Below are 22429 nucleotides of genomic sequence, written 5' to 3'. Positions count from 1 at the left end.
CTCCTGTGGCTGGGGGGAAAGCCAGTTCCCACCTTCCAGTCCTCAGTGTCCCTTGGGATGTGTTCGCACGGTGCCGTGGGACCGGGCAGCGATGCTGGAGCTCGCTGAGGTTCCCAGGGCTGTCACCACGTTAGCACAGCCCTTGGCAAAGGGAAGCTTTAATGGGATGCTGTTCAGCATCAGCTCTGATGTTGCCTGTGTTCAGGTGTGCTTTTAAGGACAGGACTGGAAGGCTGGACCAAAGCTTTATCCTCCCCCCTCCTTTTGGTGATGGTGCCGGGATTCCAGTGCTTCAAGAGCACCCTGGGATGATGCCATCCCCACCTGCCTCCTTAGGGAGCATTTCCAGCAGCTCAGCAAGAGAGAAAGGCTCAGTGTTCATGAGTTATATCATTCTTTATATCATCGTTAAGAGTAGCAGGTATTGATGTACAATGCATCTGTCATCTTATTGTGCTTCCTATGAAAATGTGTGTACATAGTACAGATACCAGAGAGAATTCAACACTTTATACACTTGAAGGCATTCAGAGATCAGTAACAGAAAAGAAAATGGCACAAGAACAAGGCCTAAATGCTACTAGATGGATATCTACACTGATATGATGCATATATAGAGAGATATATATATATGTACACATATATATATAGTCATATATATTCTATATAAGAAATATAAAATGCAGATGATAGAATAGAAACAAACAAAAAACCTGTATGCTTCAACAAGTGAGCGTCAAGGTCAGATCCCAGCCCCATCTTTAAAAGCTTGAATGGGAAAGAGAAAGGAAGGAAGGAAATAAATAAATGAAATGCAATGAAACATTAGGAAAAATCCATAAGAAAATTTATGGATGTGGCCAACCCGTCATCTTTGGGCGATCGCTGGATACAAAGGACTGACCCCCAGTTCCTAATTTTGGTCAGGAAGCAAATAATACTTAATAATAATAATAATAATAATAATAATATGACTAATGACAACAATAATAAACCCAAAGCTGCAGTTTGGAAATAAGACTGACTAAAAAGACTTATTGCAAAAGCTCTTAAAGATAAGTAGCACTTCAGCCCTGGCAGGGCTCTTGCTTGGTGTGTGGGGCCTGGGGGCTGGCAGGGGCTGGGGGAGGCCAATTTCCACTGGCCCGAGAGGGAGATGACGATGCACTGATGGACCTGGGGAGCAGAGACTCGGCCAGAGCCGGAGCCCAGCTGCTGGGGCAGGTCCCTGCGTGCCAGGGCAAGGGCAGTGGCAGGAGGAGCAGCAGCAGCCCCAGGGCAGCGAGCTCAGGGATGCCCCGATGATGCCCAGGGCTGGCGGTGCCCGGGGGCAGCTGCTGGTGGTGGTGGTGGTGGAGGTTCAATGGGGTGGGAGCCTGCGGTCCCGTGGACCAGAGCACCCTGTGCCATGGGGTGTCCCTCAACCTGTGAACCCCTTTGGTGGCAGGGCTCCAACGCATGGCTAAAGCGGTGCCAAAGGAGCATCCTTTGTGGTACCCCTGGCTGAGCCAGGCCAGTGGCTGCAGTGGAAATGGGGTTCAGGGGTTTTCCTTCTGCCTTTCTGCCCCGAGGATGGCTGTTTTGGGGGCCGCACGGGGTAGCCCCAGGTTCCCTGGGGAGAGGAGGGACTGTGGGGCAGGGCTGGTGCTGGCCAGGCTGTATGGAACCGAGGGGAGACAGGCAGGGAGACCACACCATCACGAGTGCCTGGGCAGCAGGGTCTTCAGTGCCAAAGTGGCACCCCATGGCCGTGTCCCCTGTGGTGCTTGTGGCCAGCCAGCCAGCTGGGTGGCTGAGCACCGCCGTCCCTGGGGCAGGATGCCGAGGAAGACCTTTTTGGAGAGGTGGAGGTGCCCCATCTTCATGCGCAGGGAGTGCCCAGGCAAGGGCTGGCTGCGGGCCACTGCGATCCCAGGGGACAGCGAGGCTCTCCTGGGACTGCTGAACCCAGGGCCACGTCTGCTGGGCACACCATGGGGCTCCTCCATGAGCCCCCCCCGCCCCTGCCAGGCACGGGGGTCCCAGCGAGCACCGGCCAAGGCGTCGGATGCAGGATGAGCATGGAGGCGATGGACGGACAGGGCTGCGGATGGAGACTGCGGCCAAACGGCTGCTTCTTCTTGGCTTCTGGGTTCTAGTTAAAAAGGCCGAGGGGAGCCGAGGTTGGGGGGGGGGGGCCAGGCCGGGCTCCGTGCCCCAGCCCGCTGTGCGTGTCGCTCCCCGCACCGCGAGGGTGGCCGGGCTGGAGCGTCCTCGAGTCTCTGAACTAACGGGGCAGGCACGGAGCAGCTGCCCCAGGGGGCTGCGTGACCCGACCCGGCTGCCTGCCCCCAGAGCCGAGGCTGTGGCTCTTGTCCGTGTGCCACCGTGTGGAGGAGCAAGCTCCCCTTAGATGTGTCTCTCTGCTGGCGCTCGCAGGGAGGAAGGGCAGCTCTCCGGAGGGCTTTGGTAGCTCAGGTTGTACATCCAAGACGTCGGTTAGCAGGTGAAGTCCTCAAAGGTGCCCCGGGCCGGGTGGTGAGGTAGGATGTTGGCTGCGTACGTCATGCCTGCCGGGTGGCCCCGTATGCTTTCGCAGGGATTCTGCAGGGCAGAGGATGGGTGGGTACCGGGGGGTTTCACCATGCAGAGACAGAGTCCTGTCCCGCCGCCCCCTCCCAGCATCTCTGCCTGGTGCCTCTGCTCCTTTCCCAAGCATTCCCTAAAGTGCTGGCACCCCCTGACACACCTGGGGCAGCCCCTGAGCTGCAGGAGAGCACCGGCACCCCCCCACGGCACTTACATGGCGTTTCACATCGTCCATGCTCAGCGCGACGCCCTTGTCCGTGTTGTTCCTCTTGTGGTTCTTGCGGCACTTACCCCGCCGGCACAGCCGATGCTTTATCACCTGTGAGAGCCACATCTCAGTACCACGGGGGCTCATGGGGGGCTCTTCCCCATGTCCCACATGAGTATTTCAGTGCTCCACGATAACCTCCCACCCCCCATAGCCGTAGGATGGCAGAGACCCACCTCATAGGCGTAGTCAAACAGCTCCAGTACTGTGAGGATGCTGGCCCCAATGAACAGCCCCATCTGCCCTCCAATGTCACCTGTGGAGGAGAAGGAAGCCATCAGTGTGGACTGAATCCAGTGCCCGGTGGCAGAGGGAGCAGAGAATGGGCAGAACTCATCACTGCTGTGGCCGTGGCGGCGGGTGCCCCGCTCTGCATCCACACTCCCAGCACATCCTTGGGAACAGGGCCATGCTGCATGGGGCCAACCTTGTTGGGGTGCTGCTGCAGGGCCCCCCCAGCACAGCCACCAGCACTCACCCAGCAAACCAGCCACCTCGTATGCCTTCTTCTGCTCGATGGTCTCATAGTTCAGGGCTTCGAAGAAGATATCCAGCACCAGGATGTTCTCCCTGTGCAGGACATAAGATAAGGCTGAGATTTGGCATGGAGGGACAAAAGATGCCTCCCCATGGCTGTGGTTGCAGCACGTTACCCGATGTACTGCTCCGACTTGTTGTACTTCTTGGCCAGGTACTTGGCAGAGGCTTTACTGGGGATCTTCACCATGGAGAGCTCTTTGCCATAGCGGGTCACATTGCAGGGCATCTCACAGACACAGTACTCATTATCCTTCTCCACCAGGAAATCTGGGCAGGGAACAGAGGGAGATGGAGAGATGGAGAAACCCAACACACGCAGCTCGGCCCCGCAGGGCCCCGCAGCCTCACCTAAGGCCGGATCCGCACACTCCTTGTACTGCTCCGGGGTGCAGTAAGGGGCATCGCCTGGAGGAGAGAAGAAAGCAGGTTATCCTGGTGGGACCATGGCAGTGGGATGAGGCCGGTGGGGCCTGCCGTGCCCAGGGCTCACCTGGCATGTGCACCATGCGGCAGTTGCAGTTCTCCACCAGGTAGCGGGTCTCGCAGTCAATGCGGCAGGCGGTGATGCTGTAGGTGTCATAAAACTCCGAGTCGCCCGCCACGGCCTTGCAGTCGCCCCAGGGAGGTGGCAGGTAGATGAGCTGGGATGGGGCAGAAGCCAGGAGTGAGGAGAGAAGCCCACCGGCCCCCAGGATGGAGCCCTGCCCTACAGCAGACACCCTTGCTGTAGGGGTCCCTCTGACATAGGAACAGGCAACAGGGCCATAGAGAGGAGGCTCAGTGCCCCACAGCAGGTCTAGCTCACAGTGCAGGGCTAAGGGGAGCATCCCAGACATTCCCCCCCCTTCCCCAAGTCCCTACCCGCTGCTCCTGGCAGGACACGAAGGTCTGGAAGCCGGGAGCCACCCCAAAACCCAGCTGGTCGATCAGTGGGGGCTCATCCTGGCTGTGGATCTGCACCTTGATCCCAGCTTCAAACGAGGTCTCATCTGTAGCAGAGAGAAGTAGGGTAAGCATGGTGCTGGACCCCACTCTGCAGGGCTGTGCTGCATGTCCTTCCATGCATGCATCCGCCCATCCATCCATCCATCCATCCATCCATGTCTTTGCTACACTATGTCCTTGTCCCCTCTGACCCTCCTGCTCCAGCACCCAGGAGTGCAGCAGGGAAAGTGTTTGCCTCTATTTATAAACAAGTGATGGTTGCTTCTCTAAACCGATGGGGAGTTGCCATGGCAAAGAGCAAAGATAAGGAGGAAAAAGGGAAGAAAAGGACCCAAAGTGATGAGAAATGGAAGGAGGGATGAGGAAGGAGACTGAGGGACATGAAGGAGCAGGGAAGCATCCCAGGAGCTGCTGGTGACTGAGCAGACGTGCTGGCAGAGCCGCTGGGGCCGTGGGTTACCTGTTTCCCCCCACACCGGCAGGTACTCGTCCTGCTGAATGTCCAGCATGATCTCCAGGCCGTTGCCAGTGCCCCCCTTCATGGTGATGAGCCGGGGCTTCCCGTCCTGCCCCGCGTTGAAGGTGTAGCACTTCCCATAGCGGGTGAAGACCTGCAGGAGGGGACACAGGGCTGAGGCTGGGGCCCCTCTGCCAGCATCAAACTGCTGCCAGCACCGCAGCATGGAGCCAGGAGGGTATGGCCAGCCCCAAAACACAGCCATCCCCAGCCTAGGGTATGATCCTGCTCAGGCTCCTGCTCTATGGGGTGTCTCTCACCATTGGAATAGCGCTGATGGAGGAGGAGATGTTCCCCACCATGGCACAGACTCAGAGGAGACATTTACAGAGTTAAAGCACCTCGACCCGGCATACCCCATGGCAGCCCCAGCTCCCCGAGACGGCGGCACTCAGCCCTACTCCTGCACCAGCACCTCCTCCAAGCCCTCCTCCATCCCTGCAGAGGGCAGGGCTGGATGGGATCCCGATCCCTCCCATCCCTCCTCGGCTGTTCCAGCTGACACCTCCAGCATGTCTCCATAGAATCATGGAAGAGTTAGGGTTGGAAAGGACCTGAAGATCATCTTAAGATCCATGCCACTGAGTCGCTGCCAGCCCAGGCAAGGGGCACGTGAGGCCGGTGGGCTGCAGACCCCACGGTGATGCCAGGACAGAGATGCCAGACAAACACAACCCTGGTCCTGCTCTCCATGTCCCAGCAGCCAGTGCTATCCCCAACTCCAGTGAGACTGGAAGCAGCCTGTCCCTGAGCTGGCAAGGACAGTGTCCCCCGCAGTGCCTGATCCCACACGGTGCCGGCCGGAGCTGCTCCCTGCTCCCGGCCACCTCGGGGCTACTCACCACGGCGAAGTCCCCAGGGCCACACTGCTCGCCCCGGTAGCTGCAGCTCAGCAGCATGTCCTCCAGCTGGTGGCAAGTGCGGTTAAAGAACACATACAAATTGAGGGGCTCGTCCTCCTCCTCAGGGCCAGGTTGGGCTGGGGTGAAGCCCAGCTCCATCCCGGGCTCGTAGTCGACCAGGGGGCCCAGGTAGAGCAGGTCCTCGTGGCTGAGCTGCGAGACCCGCACGCGGTTGATGTTGCAGAAGGTGATGGCAGGGAAGGTCATCTCGGGGCTGTCCTCCTCGCTGAGCAGCGTGACGTGGTGGTACTCCAGGTAGTAGGCGATGCGGTCAGCCACTTGGTAGAGGAAGAGGGAGAGGGAGAGGAGGAAGGCGAGCGCCCAGAGCGCCTGCCGAGCGCCCAGGCTGCCCTCCACAAAGATGTGGCTCAGCCCGTGCAGCGTGCAGCTGCTGGCAAAGGCCACAAAGTCCGTGGCTGCCCCTGCGTCCTCCTCCTCCTCTTCTTCATCCTCCTCCTGCCCATACAGGAACTCATCTGCTCCGTTATCTCCTGTCCCCGTGGCTGCAGCATCTCTTGGTGCTTCCTCGCTGGAGAAGGAGATGGTGCAGAATATCTGGAGAGGCATGGTCCAGCGTGGGGGTCCTGGTCCCTGCCCTGCCACAGCCCAGGGGTCTTCAACAGTGGGTTGGTTCCTCGGGGTGTGGGTGAGAGGGGCTGGGGGGGGGAGGAAGCAGGGAAGGAGGAAGGGGCAAGCTCAGAGGAGAGAAACGGAGAAGGGAAAAGGAGCGAGAGGCGCGTGAGGGAGAGGAGCAGAAGGATGCTCAGAGGGGACAGAGAGAGGAGGATATATCAGGAGCAGGGAGGAGGAGAGGAGGAGCAAGGGGCGGTTCTGCGGGCTCCCCACGTCCCCGGGGACAACGGGCTGCTGCTGGCAGGACGGAGCAGAGACCTTGCCGGCTCCAGAAGCACCGATGCTGGGGGAGCTCCTGGCGCTGCCTGCGGGGCCCTGAGGAGCTGCCAGGGCCGGTGGACACGGGTGAACACGGGTGTACTTGGGTACCAGCAGTGCTGCATCCCCACACTGCATCCTCCATCCTCACTGCAGGGCAGCCCGGTCCTGGCAGCCCGACCAGCAGCGCCAGCCAAGGTCTCCCTGCCGGGTGCCAGCCTGTTTCCAAAGCCACCATATGCCAGCCTCCAGGTTCTTCGTGAGGGCAGCTGGAGCCAGAGGTTTTCCCAACATGCCTGTGACATTGTCCTGCTGCATCCAGCTGTGGTGTCCCCTGGCTGTCATGGTGCTCATCCCATCCCTATAGGCTGCTCTCCAGGTGCCATAGGGCGGCAGCATAAGCATAGGAGCATCCAGTAAAGGCAGTGTCCCAAGCAGTGTGAGGTCCGTCCTTGCTTTGGGCAGGATTTAGGCACTGACATGGTCCAGGTGATGATTCCTCCTGCAGAGCCCAACCAGTGCGTGGTCACCTCGTGCTTCGGATCCCCGTTGGGCACAGGGAGCCACTGCTGTCCGTGGGGAATGGTGTCCGGGCCTCGTGGTGCTGGGGTCCAGGAGGGCAGCCCTAGTGATGGAGCCGGCAGCCGGGCACAAAGGCATCTCCTCGCTGCAGCCCTGCAGCAGCACAGCCCCTGCCTGTGGTTTTGCCTTTCTCCTGCGCTCAGCGCTTCATAAAAGCATCAATGTGACCACAGAGCAATCTCCAGCCCCTTCCCAGCACTGCAGCCGCCACCACCGGCCCAAGGGGAAGGGGAGCATCTAAATACAGCAGCACTTTGACACATGAGAGCTGGACGGGAGGTTTTGGCTGATGTCTGGGTGCTCATTGCATGCCCCAGCTCACCAGTTTGGCTGCTGTGCCTCCTTCCCCACATGCACTGTGGGGCCCGCAGTCTGCGAGCACATCCTGGCTTATGGATATGGGCACCACCAAACGGGGTGACCAAATGCAACCAGGAAACTTGTACAGGTCTGATCTGATACCAGAGCAAATTCCTTTGCTCTTCGCAAGCCAGTGACACCAGTGTAATGGGAAGGGCATGCACTGGGGATCCCTGCCAAGGCAGGCTCAGCCAAGATGATGACTGATGATGTGACAACGGGTTGTCCTTTGGGGAGCCATCCTAGGGCTCCCCAGCCTCAATATATCCAATAGGGCCCTTGTGTAAGAGGGACACTGGCAGTTGCCACAAAGCTGGGGACATTGTTGGCACCCGGGAGAAAGAGCGGGTGACCTTGGGAATGAGTGCCAGAGCCATGGGATGAGACTTCATAAAGGCAAGAGCAAGGCTGTGCCTGAGCTGGAAACTCACCCTGGGAAACGGGACCAAGGAGGCGGATTGGGTGGCTGGGAGCCACTGTGCCACGGGGACCAGGTCACATCCCAGCCCTTTGCCTCTGATGGAGACAAGCTGCAGCTGCATCCTGGGCTGGGCTGGGCTATGAAGGCATCAGGGCCATCACCTGGGATGGGGTTTGAGGATGTTGGGTTGGTTAAGCCCTGTGGAAGCAATCTGTGCTGACCGCGTGCTGCTAGAGGATGCTTTGAGCAGGTACGAGCTGCCTGAGCTTGGGGTGGGACTTCTGGTGCTCCCTGGCTTTGGGGCAGGCTGTTTCTGTGCAATGCCTGCAGGAGGGAGAGGAGAAGAAGGAAGGAAAACGGCAGAGAAGCCTGCAGGGGCTTGTTTAGCCCTGGTAGGGCGCAGTGGGTCAGTCCCAGATGGTGTGAGCGAGGGGCTGATCTGATCCCCATGGCATGGAGAGGTTTAATGTGTCTTCTTGGGAGCAGTTGCAGCAGGGAGAGGGATCTGCTGTAATGAGACCGCTCCATCCTCAGCTGGGGCCATTAACTTGCTCTGCTTGGCTTGAACGGCTTGTGGAAGGTGCCAGGGCTGGTTCGCAGCAGCCGAGAGGTGCAGTGAGGCTGAGCACGGCCCCGGCTCCGGTTACCACCTCCTGTCCCAGAGCTGAAACTTGAGCTGGGGTGAAGGTGACCGGGGACGGTCACAGCCACGAGCACGGTGGCACCGGCACTCACAAGAGTGCATCCTGTCCCCACAACTGGGGGCAAACTGTGGCCGTGGGGCAGCCAGCGGGGTTGTCGCCCTGGTTTGTGCGAGTTTGGGAGGTGCTGGAGGAGTCCTTGGGCTCGTTCCAGCTCTTCCCTTGCCAGGAGTTATTTTTACCCTCTCTCAGGTAAAGCTTTGGCGGGGGAGAGGGACGGGGGATGCTATAATTAACCGTGACATCAGCCCCCGTGGCGGCGCGCGGCGGGATGCTGCTGCCGCACCCTGCCCCACCGCTGGGGACCAGGGATGCTCAGCGCTCGCCTGCCGCAGCGAGGGATGCGGGATTGGTGGAGCTTGGGTTTGGCCGCTGTCCTGGGGCAGTTGGGCCCCACTTTGCAGCTCCTCATGGGCCCAGGAAAAGGAGGTTTCCCGGAGTAGGGGAACACGGAGGCGGCGGCAGGGAAGCGGGAGGGGGATTTGACGGCAGCAACAGCACATTTCACAGCCTGTCACGCTTTAATGGCAGAGGAGATCAAAGCCGGGATGGAGTTATTCATAGAGATAAACCAATCCCCGAGGAGGCGAGGAGAAAACAACATTGCAAGCTCTGTTAGCCCAGGCCTGCAAGCGGCAGCCCAGCCCTGGGGAGCCTGTTGCAGAAAGTGCCTCTGGAGCTGGACCCTTTTGGGTTTGTAATTGGGGCATCGCCAAGGGCTGGCTGAGCTCCCTGCATCATCCCGGGGGGTACCCAGAGGCTGGAGCTGACCGGTGGGAAGGGGTGAAAGCAGCCAGAAGCTGGATTTGGGGATGGGTATTTGATAGAGCAGATGGGCCCCCTGCAGCCGGGCTGTCCTGCTCCCACAGCACAGCATTGAAGGGGAGGAAAATCAGGTTTGCAATGCACCTTGGCCCAGGGATGTGCTCTGCAGCTCCCAGAGCTGCCGTGGTGGTGGTGATGGTGATGGTGGTACCCGCAGTGCCTCCATCGCTGCTCTGGGCAGGATGAGCAGCTTCGGGATACTCAGACCCCCTCCCTGACCCTGGTAAGAGGCAGAGTGAGGGCAGCCAAGCGAGGTGGGATTGCCTGGGCAGTGGGGATCTCTGCTGGGACTAATCCTGCCACCCTTTATCAGATACTGCCACCTTGCCTCCACTTGCTCCGCCAGCCAAGCCGGGCGCAGCTTGTGTTATCCAGCCCTTTATCCCTCAGATTAGACGCTTCACAGTGGATTAGCATGTCACATTCTAATGCAGAGAAATCGATGATTAAAAAGGAGTTTTTCCCTCTGTATTATTCCCCACCTCCGCCTCTTCTCCACCCCATCCCTGCAGGCCCAGGCAGCCCAGCCCCAGCCATGGGGACTGGTGATGCTGCGGTGCTGGGTGAAGCAGCAGCCCTGTCCTTGGCTCATGAAGGGGATGGGACACCAAAGGTCCCTATGTGGGACCGTGCAGGGCTGGCATGCTCCAGCCCAACAGCTTTTGATGGCAGAGCTCCCTTGGACCATCCAGCCCCAGGATCTACAGCACAGGACTTTAATAAAAAGCACGTTATGGTGAGTAACGTGCTAAGTGGACTTCGTTATGGACCTGGGGCCTCCCTGGCTGCCGTTGTTCCATATGATTTCCTATCAGATGAGCCTTATCTCCTCTCCAAACGCTTCCATTTAAACTCCATTAATCTTTCAGAGCTTCTCTGGGCCAGTGCTGCTGAGCTCTTCCCAGCTGGGTGCCGGTGCTGCTGCTCCCCCAGTGGCTTGGGGTCTCTGTGGGGCTCAGATGGGATCCCCATGGCTCCGAGGGCAGTCGAGCATGTCCCTGCAGCCGGGTCCTCTCCATGCATCCTCTGTGCCGCCTCCCAAAGCCACCTTATCCTTGGATCCACTTATCCAGGGATCCATTTGTGCTCTTATAACTGAAACCGTTTGTGATGCCGAGAGCTTTGCAGGTGATTTACCCATTGGTGATGTCCCTTTATGCTACGGAGGGCTCACGGGCACTGTGCTGGCTCCTGCTTTAGCGGGATACAGAGGATGCTGCTGAGGTGCCGCTAATTCCCTTGCGGCAGGGATAACTGTGCGTGGACACTTATCCCGACGCCTTTCCATGTTTGTTGCCGATCAGGAATTACCCGTAAGCAGGTTGTGGTTTCTTCCGACGTCCTTCACAATTGCTCAGGCAGTTCATGCAAGAAGATTCAAGCTGATGCTTTTATTGGTGGTGGAGGGGGGGGAAGTTGTATCCCTGTCTGGTTTCCATGCTCTGCTCGCTCGCGCCGGCTCGCCACACATCACGGTTTTCAACTCTAATCTGATCCAAGCAGGAGAGCTGCAGAGCCCCGGCGTGTGGCTGCTCTTGAGGGGTCTCCCTGTCCCTTTACTTGGCTGTGAAGCAGCAGGGAAAGCCGAATCAGGGGGCTTAAAATCCCCTATAAACCAGAGGGAAGCCCCCTGCCCCAGCACCGTGAGGGGCCCATCTCTATCCTTGGGGTAAGAGCTTGGTGGCAGGTGCACCAAACCCTTCACCCAGGAGCAAAAAGGAATAAAAGGTGGTCATGTCCAAGGGTCAGGGCCTGTGTACGTAAATAAGAGGCTGAGATGCTGAGGAGCTCCTTGAATGCAGGAACTGCAGGGATGCCTGCTGCTTGGAGAGGCCTGGCTCCGGCCGAGCTCTCCGCAGGTATCTGGAGAAAGGGAGATAAATGAAAGCTGAGGCACAAGGCCGGGAGTTAATTTCCTGGATCTCCCTATGGAGATCTCTGCCTCATGCTCAGGGGGCCTGCCCCGCTCTGCCCCAGCTTCTCCCCATTTGGACTGGGTATGGAGATGGAGAAACGCACTGGGAGCTCTCCTGGGCAGATGCTTTGAGGCAGCCACAGTTGGCAAAGGCTCTAGGGCTGCTCACCTGGGGCTCAGATACCTACCAAAGGGAGAGTAAGGGGAAGGGTCTGGAGAAACCCCATGTGCTGGTGATGGGCCAGGGTTGCATTTCCAGCTTGCAGCTCCCTTAGGGGCTGGCATCTGCAGGGCACATATCCTTGCCTCTGTTGTGGCTCGATAGCACTTGAAAACCTCTTCATTTCTTCCAGCAGCCACAGATGCTATTAAAGCTTATTACTAATAATTAATAATTAATTTTTAAATGATTCTTTATGTGCAAAGGCATCTCAAGAAGGTGTCAACGGCCTGAGGTGCGTCTGAGCTGCTCCGAGCCCTTGGCATGACCCCTCTGGGTGCACACAGCGCTGTGCACCGTGGCTCTGAGCACGGCTGTGTGTGCTGCTGGTGCTGGACATTGCCCCCCTGGGCAGCACCAGGCAATAAGGGACCCGTGGCCGGGTCTTATCCTGCTCCTGCCTGTCTTCCTAACCGCCTGCGGGGATGGGTGGGAGCGGTGCTGTTCAGTGCTTAGAGCTTGGAGGTGCTAAATGCTGTACCTGCTCTGTTGCAGCGCCGCTAACGAAGCAGCTGTGAGGCACAGGCACGCGTCGGCCTCCCACCGTGCTGTGCCCAGCACCGATGTCCTCAGCCTGCTTGTTCCTGGCCCTCTTCTGCACCTGCACAGCCAGGATCGTGGTGGGTTCAGTAGCATCACCCCCAAGCACCAAACACAAGGGGGTCACACCAGGGCATCGCTGCCCCGCTGCAGAAGGAGTGCGAAGCGCAACCGCCTTCCAACAAGAGTTGCTGTCTCCACGTTCATATGGGGGGAGCAAAGCCCCACAAGCAGCTGAAGGATCCCAAATCCTCACACCGGTGCCTGGATGAAGCTGTGGAAAGGAGGCGGCTGCGGAGCAACACTCCCCGGTGTCCCTGCTCCGTGCCCGAGGGCTGAACTGCTCACGGCTGCTCTCTGGATGCTTTGCTTCGAGCCCCACACAGCGATCCTGGAAAACCTCTGCGTTGCCTGGAGGCCGGGTGCTCCCGACCCCACTGTGCTTCCCGGGAAAGCCGAGTCAACGGCTGCTCCTCCGCTCCATCACCTCTGATTCCTCTGCGCCAGGCAACCGGTGTCCCGCTGGGATTGCTTCCTTCAGCTGGAAAATGATGCAACCTCGGGGGTCAAACGCTGCTGCTGTTGGACAGCAAAGAGGCCCATGCAGAGGGGGAGCCCGGCTGGGAGCTTGCAAGTGATGCAGGTGGGGATGATGCTGCTGGGTCCCAGGGGGAGCTAGCAGGATGCTGGAGGTGAAACGCTGCTCGGAAAGAACGGATGCGGGCGAGCGATTTCAAATGCTTATAAATGATTTAGGAGCCCTTGTGCTGCTTTAAGGAGTGATTTACATAAATCACTTGAATGTCTTACAGAATTTGTACACGTGCTGGCTCCGGCGGGCGCCGTGCTGGGAGCTGTTGGGCTCAGCGTTCGCTGGGTACCAGCCCCGGCACGGGAGGATGATGCTGTTTGGGGCCAGGGGCCATCCCTGCTGCCCGCATGTGCTTCCCAGGTTGGTTTTCCAGAGCCAGATGAGCCCAATGATGTGGGGTTTGTATTAACTGTCGCAAGCTGCAGGGAAGATGTGGGTATCAGTGATTCCTGCGCTGGGCTCTCCAGCTGTGTTGGAGATGCTTTTCACTCCAGCTCTATGATTATCCACTAACGCTGTGCTGCAGGAGAGCTCTGCTCACCGCGGGGCTCCTGGGCTTGTGACTGCTGCAGCTCCATGCAGGGCCATGGGGTGCTGGCGGCTGGACCCTGGGTCCCCTGGTGGGTGCTGAGGGTTGACTTGGAGCAGACAGAGAGAGCAGCAGCCCCTGGTTGAATACCCTGAGACCAGCAGCGTGCAGTGGCTGCAGTGAGGAGGCTGTGGGCCGAGCAGGGAGCTCAGGGAGTGCAGAGAGGCTCTGGGGCTGCAGATGGGGTTTAGCAGGGTATGGAGGGCGCAGTGGGGTGCAGAGGGGCACAGCAGGATCTGGCGGTGTCCAGTGGCCTCCAGAAGGTTGCAATGGGGTGATGTGAGGTAGAGCAAGATGCTGCTGGATCTGTTCTCTGTCACAGGAGCTCCTGCTTTGCTCTGGAGATGAGGAGGATGGTTGGGAGTTGCTGGAAGTGCTCCAGCCCTTTCCTGTTCCCTCCCTTGCTTCTCCCTCTGTCCACTCGGTATTTACAGGGCAGAGGATGCAGAATTCAATGCAAAAGGCAGCGGCATGATCTCCATGTCAAACTCAATTCTCCCTAGTGCCAGCTCAGCCTTGGAGCCTCATGGAAATGGTCCAGAGGTCTTAATCCTCTGCAGCTTCTGGAGGATGTCCCATGCGCTCTGCCCCAGGGCTCCCAGCTCCATGCCAGGCTCAGCCCCAAGGCAGGATGGTGACATCGGGCTGGGGACACGTGGCTCTCGCCCCGGGTCAGGCTCGTGGAGTGTGAGAAGGAAAAGCTGCACGTGCTCATTGCACTGTGCCAGGCTCCTCGCATGATCCCTGGCTGCACTGCCCCCCTCCCACAAAAGGGGCTTCATGAGCAGGGGGCATCAGCCCGAGTTTTAGTGCTGGTTTTACCCAGGGCAGCCCCAATTCCTGTCCCATGGGCATGGAGAGGGAGCTCAGCCTCTGTGTTTCTCTTTATTCCCTGTGCTGCAAAGGCAATTAAGGGGGTTTAGAGCCCAGAGAGGACTGCTGGGCTTTTCTCTCGCTGGGCAAGGAGCAGAGCCATAGGGAATGAGGATGGAGGGAGAGGAAACACAAGCTGGGAGCCGGCAGGGCTGCGAATCCCCGCAGAGGAGCGAGGGCTCCAGCTTATAAATAATGAAGGCGGGAGTGTGAACCATTGATCCCTGCTGCTGATGGGCACATCAGGGAGCACGGCCCTGAAACGGGGGCAACAGCGGGGGCAATTCCCCCTTCCCTGCAAAGGGAACCGGGCAGCCACCCCCTGCCTGCTGCACGTGTGGCCCGGGGAGCGCAGGGCTCTGGGCACAGCCCTGGGGATGGTGACATCCTCAGCCCGTGTCCCTCATGGTTGTGCCCTGAGAAGGGTCAGGACTTGCCCCTCAGCCTTGTGTTTGCCCCTCTGGGGACAGTTGGTTCTCCCTGGGACTTCTTAGAGGGTTCAGTGCCCTCGACAGGATGAGTTCAAGCCTGATCAGCTCCACCTCTGTCCCTGGAGCATCCCCGCATCCTGCACGTAGCTGCTGCTGCTGCCGTGCACCAGCCAGGATAGGTGGAGGTGGAGGGAGATGAGCAATGCCAGGGACCTCCTGATGTGGCCTGGTGACGATGCAGGATGAAAGAGGAGGTGGGAAAAGCCCATCTAAAATCCCAGGATGGGCTTTCCCACGGCATGCTGTGTGCTGGGGGATCCTGCCCTGGCTGCACGGTGACACCGTGCACTGGGGCTGACACCATGCACTGGGGCTGACACCGTGCACTGGGGCGAGGGGGCTGAGACCCAGCAACAGCCCCCTTGGGGTGCTCCAGGATGGGTGCGATCGCAGGGGCAGCGCGAGGTGGGGGGGAACAGGGGCAGGAGCCCCGGTTCCCCTCATTTCCATTCGCCGCAGCTCCCCCGAGCCCTCCCTTCTGCCGGGGCCCGGGAACGCGGCAGCCGCGGCGGGTCGGGGCCGCGCCGCTCTCCCCATCGCCTCCCGTGCTGGGGGGCATCAGCATGCAGGCAGCGTCGCCCCCCGACCCCTCGGCTCTCCCCATGGCAATAGCGGCAAAGGGCTCAGGACCGACGCACATCCCTGTGTGCCTGCAGGCAGCTCCCCCCCGGCCCGCGGGGTCTGGGGAGCCCCAGAATCCCCCCTTAGCAAGGCCCCTCCTGAACGCGGCACCGCCTCTATACCAAGGGGAGGAGAAGGGTGACAGTGGCTGTCAAAGCACCCCCGCAGGGCATGCCACGAGCCTGGCCCGAGGTGAACACAGCCCCTGCATGAGGTTGTGGGATCCCCATCGGGGCGGCGTCGGCTGGGGGGAGGTTTGTGCATCACTGGGTGATGGTCGCTAGCACCCACCAGCCCTAACTGGTGCCACCAGACCCAGAGCAGCACAGAGCCTGGCTCAGTCTGGGTGCAAGGCAGGAGGAGGGAGCGGCAAACCAGCATCAAACATCAACCCAACCCCTCTGAAAGCTTCTGTGAACCCCAGGACCCCCGTGCAGGGATGGGGCAAAGGTTTCTGGAAGAGCAAAGTGGGACGTGACACACAGGCAGCATCATCCCCAGCCCTGCTCGTGTGAGGCTAGGAGGGGAGTCCAAAGAGCAACAGAGATGTAGCACAGAGCCAGCTTTTTCTAATCAAATCCATTAAATCATCCCAACCTGCTTGCAAGGAATAATCCAGGCAGGAATAACAGCCCAGCTGTGAGTCTATTCTGCTTTAACTGGTTGGAGGGGATGCGGGAAGCAGGGTACGTGGACCCCGGCAGGGAGCTGGGATGAGGGGTCCCTGAGGATGCTTTGGTGGCCGCACGAGTGCTGGAGAGGATCCAGCCCCCTCCGGGCTGCAACTTGCCTCCATTTAACAAATAAAGCGCCTGATGGTTGACAACAAGCATGGCTCTGTGTAAAGAGCCTCTCAGAGGAATTTAATGCAGATGATTCAAATCACCCAAATTGGGCTGGGACTGGGGCAGCAGCTCTGCGGACGCTCAGCCGGTGCCTTGGGATGCTCAGGGGCTTCATCCTCCCTCGGCATGCAACACGAGTGGGACATCCCTATGCTGGGGACAAGGACGGGGACCCGGACCGGCTCCGAGCTCCGTGCTGGAGCCAGCTCGGGAAGAGCCACCCCGGCTGCCCAATTGCTCAGGCAGCACCCGAATAGCCGGCACTGTTCAATTCCCAGCTGGCTGGGGGAGAGGCAGCCGCAGGGGGATAAGAAAGGCTTTATTGTGCACTGGATCCGTGCACAAGCACAAGACACAACTGTGGTGGGGCACAACGCCGCGTGTGCCCCCAGGACCTGCTTTCCCTAAGGGATTGCAGGGCTCCATCAGGTCCCTACACCGGCCATCACCGCGGCTCTCCCAGCTCTCCCACTGGTGTCTCCTCAGCACAAGGTTTTCAGCCCGGCATGCACAGCCCTGCCTTGCAGAGCCCAAGTGATCCTGGGGTGCTTTACCCATGCAGGAGCATCCCCATTGAGGAGCACCTGGACCTCAAGCCCCAGCAGCACCCTCTGGCATTGGATGCTGCCAGTCCCTTCCAAGCTGAAAGGAGCAGCTCCAGGCACCAGGAAAGGCAGCGCTGGGCCGGGGCCACGGGGGCACTCACCACTTTGAAGTCTTCCGGGGTGCACTGCTCCCCACGGAAGAAGCAGGAGAGCAGCATCTCGCGGATGTCGTGACCGGCACGGTCGTAAAACTCCAGCATGTTGAAAGGTTTGGGCTTGAAGTTCCGGAAGTTCGCCTTGTCCTGCAGGATTTCCAGCTGCTTCTCGTCGGCGCTCTGCGTGTCCGGGATCTCGTATCTTGGGGGGGAAGAGCAGGCAGAAGCTCAGGCCTGAGGGCAGCGCCTGCTCCCGCTCCAAAAGCCATTTGGAGCTTCACACGAGCTCCTTCCATCCCGACCCCGCTGTGGGCTCAGCAAAGTCCACTTCGCAGGTGGCATTTTCACCAGCACGAGGAGCTGGTCCCACAGCACCAGCCCCGGCCCCATTCCCTTGGTGGCATCATGGATGCAGGTGGTCGCCTTGCTGGGACATGGCTTGAGTGTGATGGGTCTCGGCCCCTGCTCCCATGGATGCAATCCCCTCCCTGGGGCAGTGGTGAAGCCCCTTGGCAAACAGGAGCCTTGCTGCTGGCCCCAGGCTCATGGCAGTGGATTGGCAGCACCAAGAAGCCTCTACAGCCATGGGGATGGGCTGGAGATGGTGGATGAGGGGCTTCACTGCGAATGCTGCCACCATGGCCCAAGGAATGGCAACACCTGGTGCTGGGGCATGGGTGATGTTCTGCAGCTTCACCTGCTGGTACCCCCAGCCTCGCTGCATGTGTCAGGCGTGCAGGACATGGTGTTGGAGCCATGCATGCTGGATCTGCCCCACAGGCATCCCAGAGTGGCCTTGGCCTTGCTGCATGGGAATGATGCGTGCCAGATCCATCCAGGGAAGCTCAGCCTGGGAGCCACGTACCCAGGAGCAGAAGCAGGACCTGGTGGCTCTGTGGTGTTGCTGCATCCAGCTACAGAGCTGAACTAACCCAGGATCTGCTTCCTCATGGACACTAAGGGGATGCTGCCCGTGCCAGCCATGGTGAGGGGCTGCTGTGGCGGCTGGGGCCTTGCCCTGGCTCGAGGAGATGATGCCCGGGGCACCTGAAAGCAGCAGCACCCACCTGTTATTGAGCAGGGCGAGCAGCTCGCCGGCGTGGTACAGGTCGTTCTTGGTCACGCGGCTGAAGCGGAACTCGTTGAGGTTGCAGAAGGTGACGGCGGGGAAGGTGAGCCTGGTGGCGGCCACCTCGTCCAGCTTGGTGACGTGGGGGTACAGGAAGTAGTACTGGATGCGGTTGGTGCAGACGAGGGTGAGCAGCGCCAGCGAGCCCAGGAAGCACAGAGCCCAGACCACGCGCTTCAGCGACAGCCGCTCGTAGGAGAAGATGTGCGAGAGCCCGTGCAGGGTGGAGCTGCTGGCGAAGGCCTGGATGCTCACCGGCTGCCCGCTGTCCACCTCCTCCTCGTCCACCTTCAGGTCCATCATGGTCTGCGCTGGCACCCCGGGCTGGCCACTCTGCGGAGAAGGGAGCTTATGGGTGCTTGGTGCCGCGGCGGCCTTGGGGGTGCTGCCGCTGCCTGGCCCATGGCATCCCCATGCAGGGAGATGCTGGAGATGCACCCAGGTCATGGGGCAGAAGCTTTGCTGTGCCCTGCTTTCCCCACAAGCCTATATATATATATATACACACATGCACATATATGTCTGCATATATATATGCATGTATATTTGGGTGCAGCCTCCTGCATCTCCTCACCTCCTCTCTGCCCTCCCCATCCCATGGCAGGACCGGGCTGCCATGCCCCCCCTCCCCCCCCCCAGCATCCTCCTGTATCCATCCCTCCCTTCCCACCTCCTTCCCGGTCCCCCTCTGCCTTCCCCAAATGGCACCGGCGCATCCACAAACAGACGAAGGAATCGAGGATGCGAACCTGGAAGCGGGGCCGGCGGCCGCGGCCAGCGCTGGGCTCCTTCTGCTGTGCGACGGTGGCTGCCTCTGCGTCGGGGGTGCCGGGGCTTGGGACCAGCCTCCCTCCACCTCTTGCCGCTGGGTTGGGGAGCCGGGAGCAGGAGGCGAGCGGGGAGCGAGCCCGGCAGCGGCGGGCGAACCGGAAAAGAAGGAGGGGAATAAAAATAGCCTCGGTGGTACCTTGGTGCAAGCGTGGGAGCGGGGATGCGCCGGGGCCTCGCTCAGCGCCGGGCGGGGGGACCGGAGGCGACCATCGCCGGAGAGGAGGCAGCTGCCGGGTGTGAGGAGGAAAGAGGAGGAGAAGGAAGGCGAGCGAGAGGCTGCTTCCCTGCCAAACACATGGATACCTCCCCCCGTGGCTATCTGGGAGCGGGTGCCTTCTTCAGATGCATAATCCGCATGAAGTCATTGTCTGTGCGCTGGTGGGGCCGGAGGCCGGGGTGCCGCAGGCCGGTGGGCAGCGAGGAGGAGGAGGAGGAGGATGATGATGAGAAGGAGGAGGAGGAGGAGGAGGGAGAGGCGGAGGAGCTCCAGCGATTGCAGGCTGCTGGCAGGGGCTGTTGGTGCTGCTGCCGTGTGCATGTGGGTAACGTGTGTGTGCGTGTGTGCTCCCATCCCCCAGCGCCTGCCAGGGATGCTCCAGCCCCTCGCTCCGACGGACACCCCCCCACCCCTCCCCGGACCCTCCCGTACACCCCTGACCCGGCTCTGCCCTGCCACGGACTCCACCACCCCCGTGGGCTTCACCCATGGGTGGCCCCGCTGGGCGCTCGCTCACATTCGGGCTGGTCCTTCCAGCCCTTTCTGCTTGGGGTGGCGATGGGTGCCTTGAGCCTCTGCCCCGGGCTCAGCCCTGCTCTCTGCTGGCACGGTCCCCAGCACCATGCTTGCCCCCAGCCGGAGGTCTGCCCTGCGCAGGACATGCTGCCTCTTTCCCACCCGTTCACCTTCTGCCATTGACAGGCGTCAGAAAGGTGCTGCTGGCCCCAGGGTGCTCCCTGCTGCCTGGGGCAGGAGGCTCTGGGTGCTGGGTGCTCTGCTCCTCCCCAGGGCCGTGCATGAGGGCTGCACAGCGCTGCCCGGCTGTGCCACTGCATCTCCAGCCCTGCTTCATCTCCACCTGCTCCCCAGGGAGGCCTGGGGTGCCCTCATCCATCACCCAGGTGAGCTGGGGACGCGCATCCCGCTGCAGACAGCAGTGCCCAGCAGCAGCACAGGGAGCAGAGGCTGCAGCAGGCTCCTGCCCGCTGCTCCCAGTGAGGTGACTGCAGTGGAAGGGAGAATGTTCCAGTGTCCTTTAGGAGCATGATGTTGGAAAGGGGCAGCCAGACCCCAGGGCTGCCCCAACAAGCTGTGTCCCTGCCCAAAGGTGCTTTCTCAGTGCGTTATCCCTGCCTGGACCATGGCTAATGGGAGCATGGGCAGTTTGGGGTTCAGCAGGGTCAGGCGTGCATCCCTGTCCCCAAATCCCGGACACCCTTGGTTCGGTCCTTTTCTGGAGCATCCTCTCTCAGACTGGGTCCTTGACTGAGCAGGAACCTGGGGTTTTGCCGTGGGACCTGCTTGGGGATGGAGATGGGGCCCAGGGACACCCCCATGAACCAATGCCTCCCCCTGCTTGCTACTGGGCACAGGGATGACCCTGCCAGAGCTTGGAAACGTGGCTGCAAGGCCCAGGAGAGCAGCATTAGTGCGTCCGTTGGCACCAGCTCTGCCTTTCCCTTCCCTGCTCCGCTCTGCAGCGAGTCGGCATTGCTCCTTGCCTGGATGACAGCCGCCTGCTCATAGCTGTCTCTCCATTAGGGCTCCTGCTGGAAACCCGGGGAGGGATGTGCTGCTTGGATAAGGGAGAAGGATGTTTCGAAAGGGGTTTTTCTGCCTTTCCCTCCTGGCTTTTTCCCCCCTTCCAGATGAGAAGCCATTCTCTGCAGTGCTTTTATTGACAGTGAATCCCTGGGATGGACAGGGTTTCAGGCCGGAGCGGATGCGCATGTGGACGTACTTGTGAGCCACTGCACAAGGAACCCCAGCGCAGAGCCTCTGCCCATCCTGGCTGGAAAGCGCCTTTCCTGGGGGGCTGCTGAGGACCCTGAACACCCCCGGCCACCCCAGGACCCTCTCCTGCAGGCGAGCACTCAGAGGAAACTTGGTTGCCTCTGGCCCCGGGCCAGGAAGGATGCAGCTGCATCCTTGGAGTCGAGTGGAGCGTGGGGAGCGCCAGCATTTCCGTGTTATTTTTCGGGGGAGCCACGTGAGGGTTGTGTTAATTCCTGCTGGGAGAGGCAGCGGAACCGGCTGCGGGGAGGGGGCTGAGGAGCTCGCAATTAGCCCCAGGTGATAATGGATCACAGCAAGGCACCAGGCGTGAAGGCTCAAAGGTAGCTGGGATCTGAGCGTGGTGGGCAGTGGGGTGTGAAGAGGAGGAGGAGGAGGAGGAAGCTGCCGTGGCCGCATCCCTCCTGTGCAAAACGGGTGCTCAGCCCTGGTATGGATTCGGGATGCAGTAGCTGGGGCTCCCTGCAGGCCTGGCCATAGATCTAATTAGTAGGAAGAAAGTAATTAAGGGAAGGTGCTGCAGCGCTGAGGCTCCCAGCGCAGGCTCCAGCAGCCAGGCAGGCACTGGCACGTCTCTGGAGCACCTCGGGAGCTTGGGCCAAGGGATAACTCGAGCCTGGGGCTATTTGCTCACTTTCCAAGCAGTGTTTGTCTCTCCTCTACCGTACACACCTCTTAGAGAAACACACTTCCATCCTGCTTCCTGGAAGAGCATCCCCAGGGCAAGGATGGGTTTGCAGGGATGGGTACCAGGCGCTTTTCCATGCTTTTCTTGGGTTATATCCTGCTATTACTCTCTCTGAGGCAGCCTTGGCTTGCAAATTGCTTCTTTACCTGCACCCACTGCCCCGCTGCTGTAAAAGAGGCAGCTTAATTCATAAAGGTCCTTTTAGGTACTGTGGGCACTGGAGGTGTTGGGCACTGCTGCTTCCCTTTCTCTTCCAGGGCTGCGAGAGCCCCGGCGCTGCAATCTCCAGGGCTGCATTTTGTAGGTAGGACATTAAATGGAAAGGCCACCAATGTGGCGTGGCATAGAGGTGGGTCTGGCCTCACAGCCCCACGCAGGCTCTAGGGGCTGTGTCCCCCTCAAAGCTGGGCTTCGTGACATGAAAAATATCCTCCCAGCCAGTCTCTGCTAATGGGTTGCAAATTGCTTCCATCAGCTCCGGTGTTGAAGATTGCTCATCTGAAATTGCTTCCAGGAGCCCCTTTTGGGGCCAAACACTTCCAGGCTTGGGAAAATACCCATCAGGAGCAACAGTAAAGTGCGTTCAGATGAGGCACTGTGGGGCCTGTGAGAGGACCGTGCCTTCCTCGCTGGTGGCGTGGCTCCAGCATTAGGGGCTGTAGCATCTGCATGGGACTTAGAATATGGAATCATTTAGGTTGGAAAAGACTTTTTAAGTCCACCCGTTCCCCCTGCACTGCCAAGGCCATGTCACAAAGCACCACATCTCCATGTCTGTTTGATACCTGCAGGGATGGTGACTCAACCACTGCCCTGAGCAGCCTCTTCTAAGGCTTGACAGTGAAGAGCTCGTTCCTCATCTCC

At 59.9% G+C, this 22429-nt stretch overlaps 2 protein-coding genes across 4 annotated transcripts in view; both read right to left on the bottom strand.

Annotated features, from left to right (window-relative positions):
- Positions 1 to 22429, bottom strand: part of LOC134169472 (cytochrome c oxidase assembly protein COX14) — a 119964-nt gene that overhangs the window by 19988 nt on the left and 77547 nt on the right. The gene's annotated exons all lie outside the window — the stretch shown is intronic.
- On the bottom strand, positions 378 to 19425 carry ASIC1 (acid sensing ion channel subunit 1). Of its 3 annotated transcripts, none has more exons than XM_062630006.1 (12): positions 18785 to 19425; positions 17974 to 18368; positions 16913 to 17108; positions 4782 to 4932; positions 4238 to 4365; positions 3867 to 4017; positions 3725 to 3781; positions 3490 to 3643; positions 3315 to 3406; positions 3013 to 3092; positions 2783 to 2887; positions 378 to 2583 (listed from the first exon to the last, which is right to left on the bottom strand). In XM_062630006.1, exons 2-12 carry the CDS (start codon positions 18336 to 18338, stop codon positions 2479 to 2481), a joined length of 1584 nt encoding a protein of 527 aa, XP_062485990.1. In that variant the 5' UTR covers positions 18339 to 18368; positions 18785 to 19425; the 3' UTR covers positions 378 to 2478. The 3 variants fall into 3 exon arrangements, with proteins under 3 accessions (XP_062485990.1, XP_062485991.1, XP_062485989.1); XM_062630007.1 differs by having other exon boundaries at positions 17974 to 18359; XM_062630005.1 differs by lacking the exons at positions 16913 to 17108; positions 17974 to 18368; positions 18785 to 19425 and adding an exon at positions 5681 to 6680.

This window comes from Pezoporus occidentalis, unplaced genomic scaffold (genome assembly GCF_034315485.1).
Source record: "Pezoporus occidentalis ecotype Australia unplaced genomic scaffold, CSIRO_AGI_Poc_V1 ctg345, whole genome shotgun sequence".
Classification (NCBI taxonomy): Eukaryota; Metazoa; Chordata; class Aves; order Psittaciformes; family Psittacidae; genus Pezoporus; species Pezoporus occidentalis.
The sequence above is the reverse complement of the archived record's forward strand: the minus strand, read 5'-3'. Positions and strand labels throughout refer to the sequence as shown.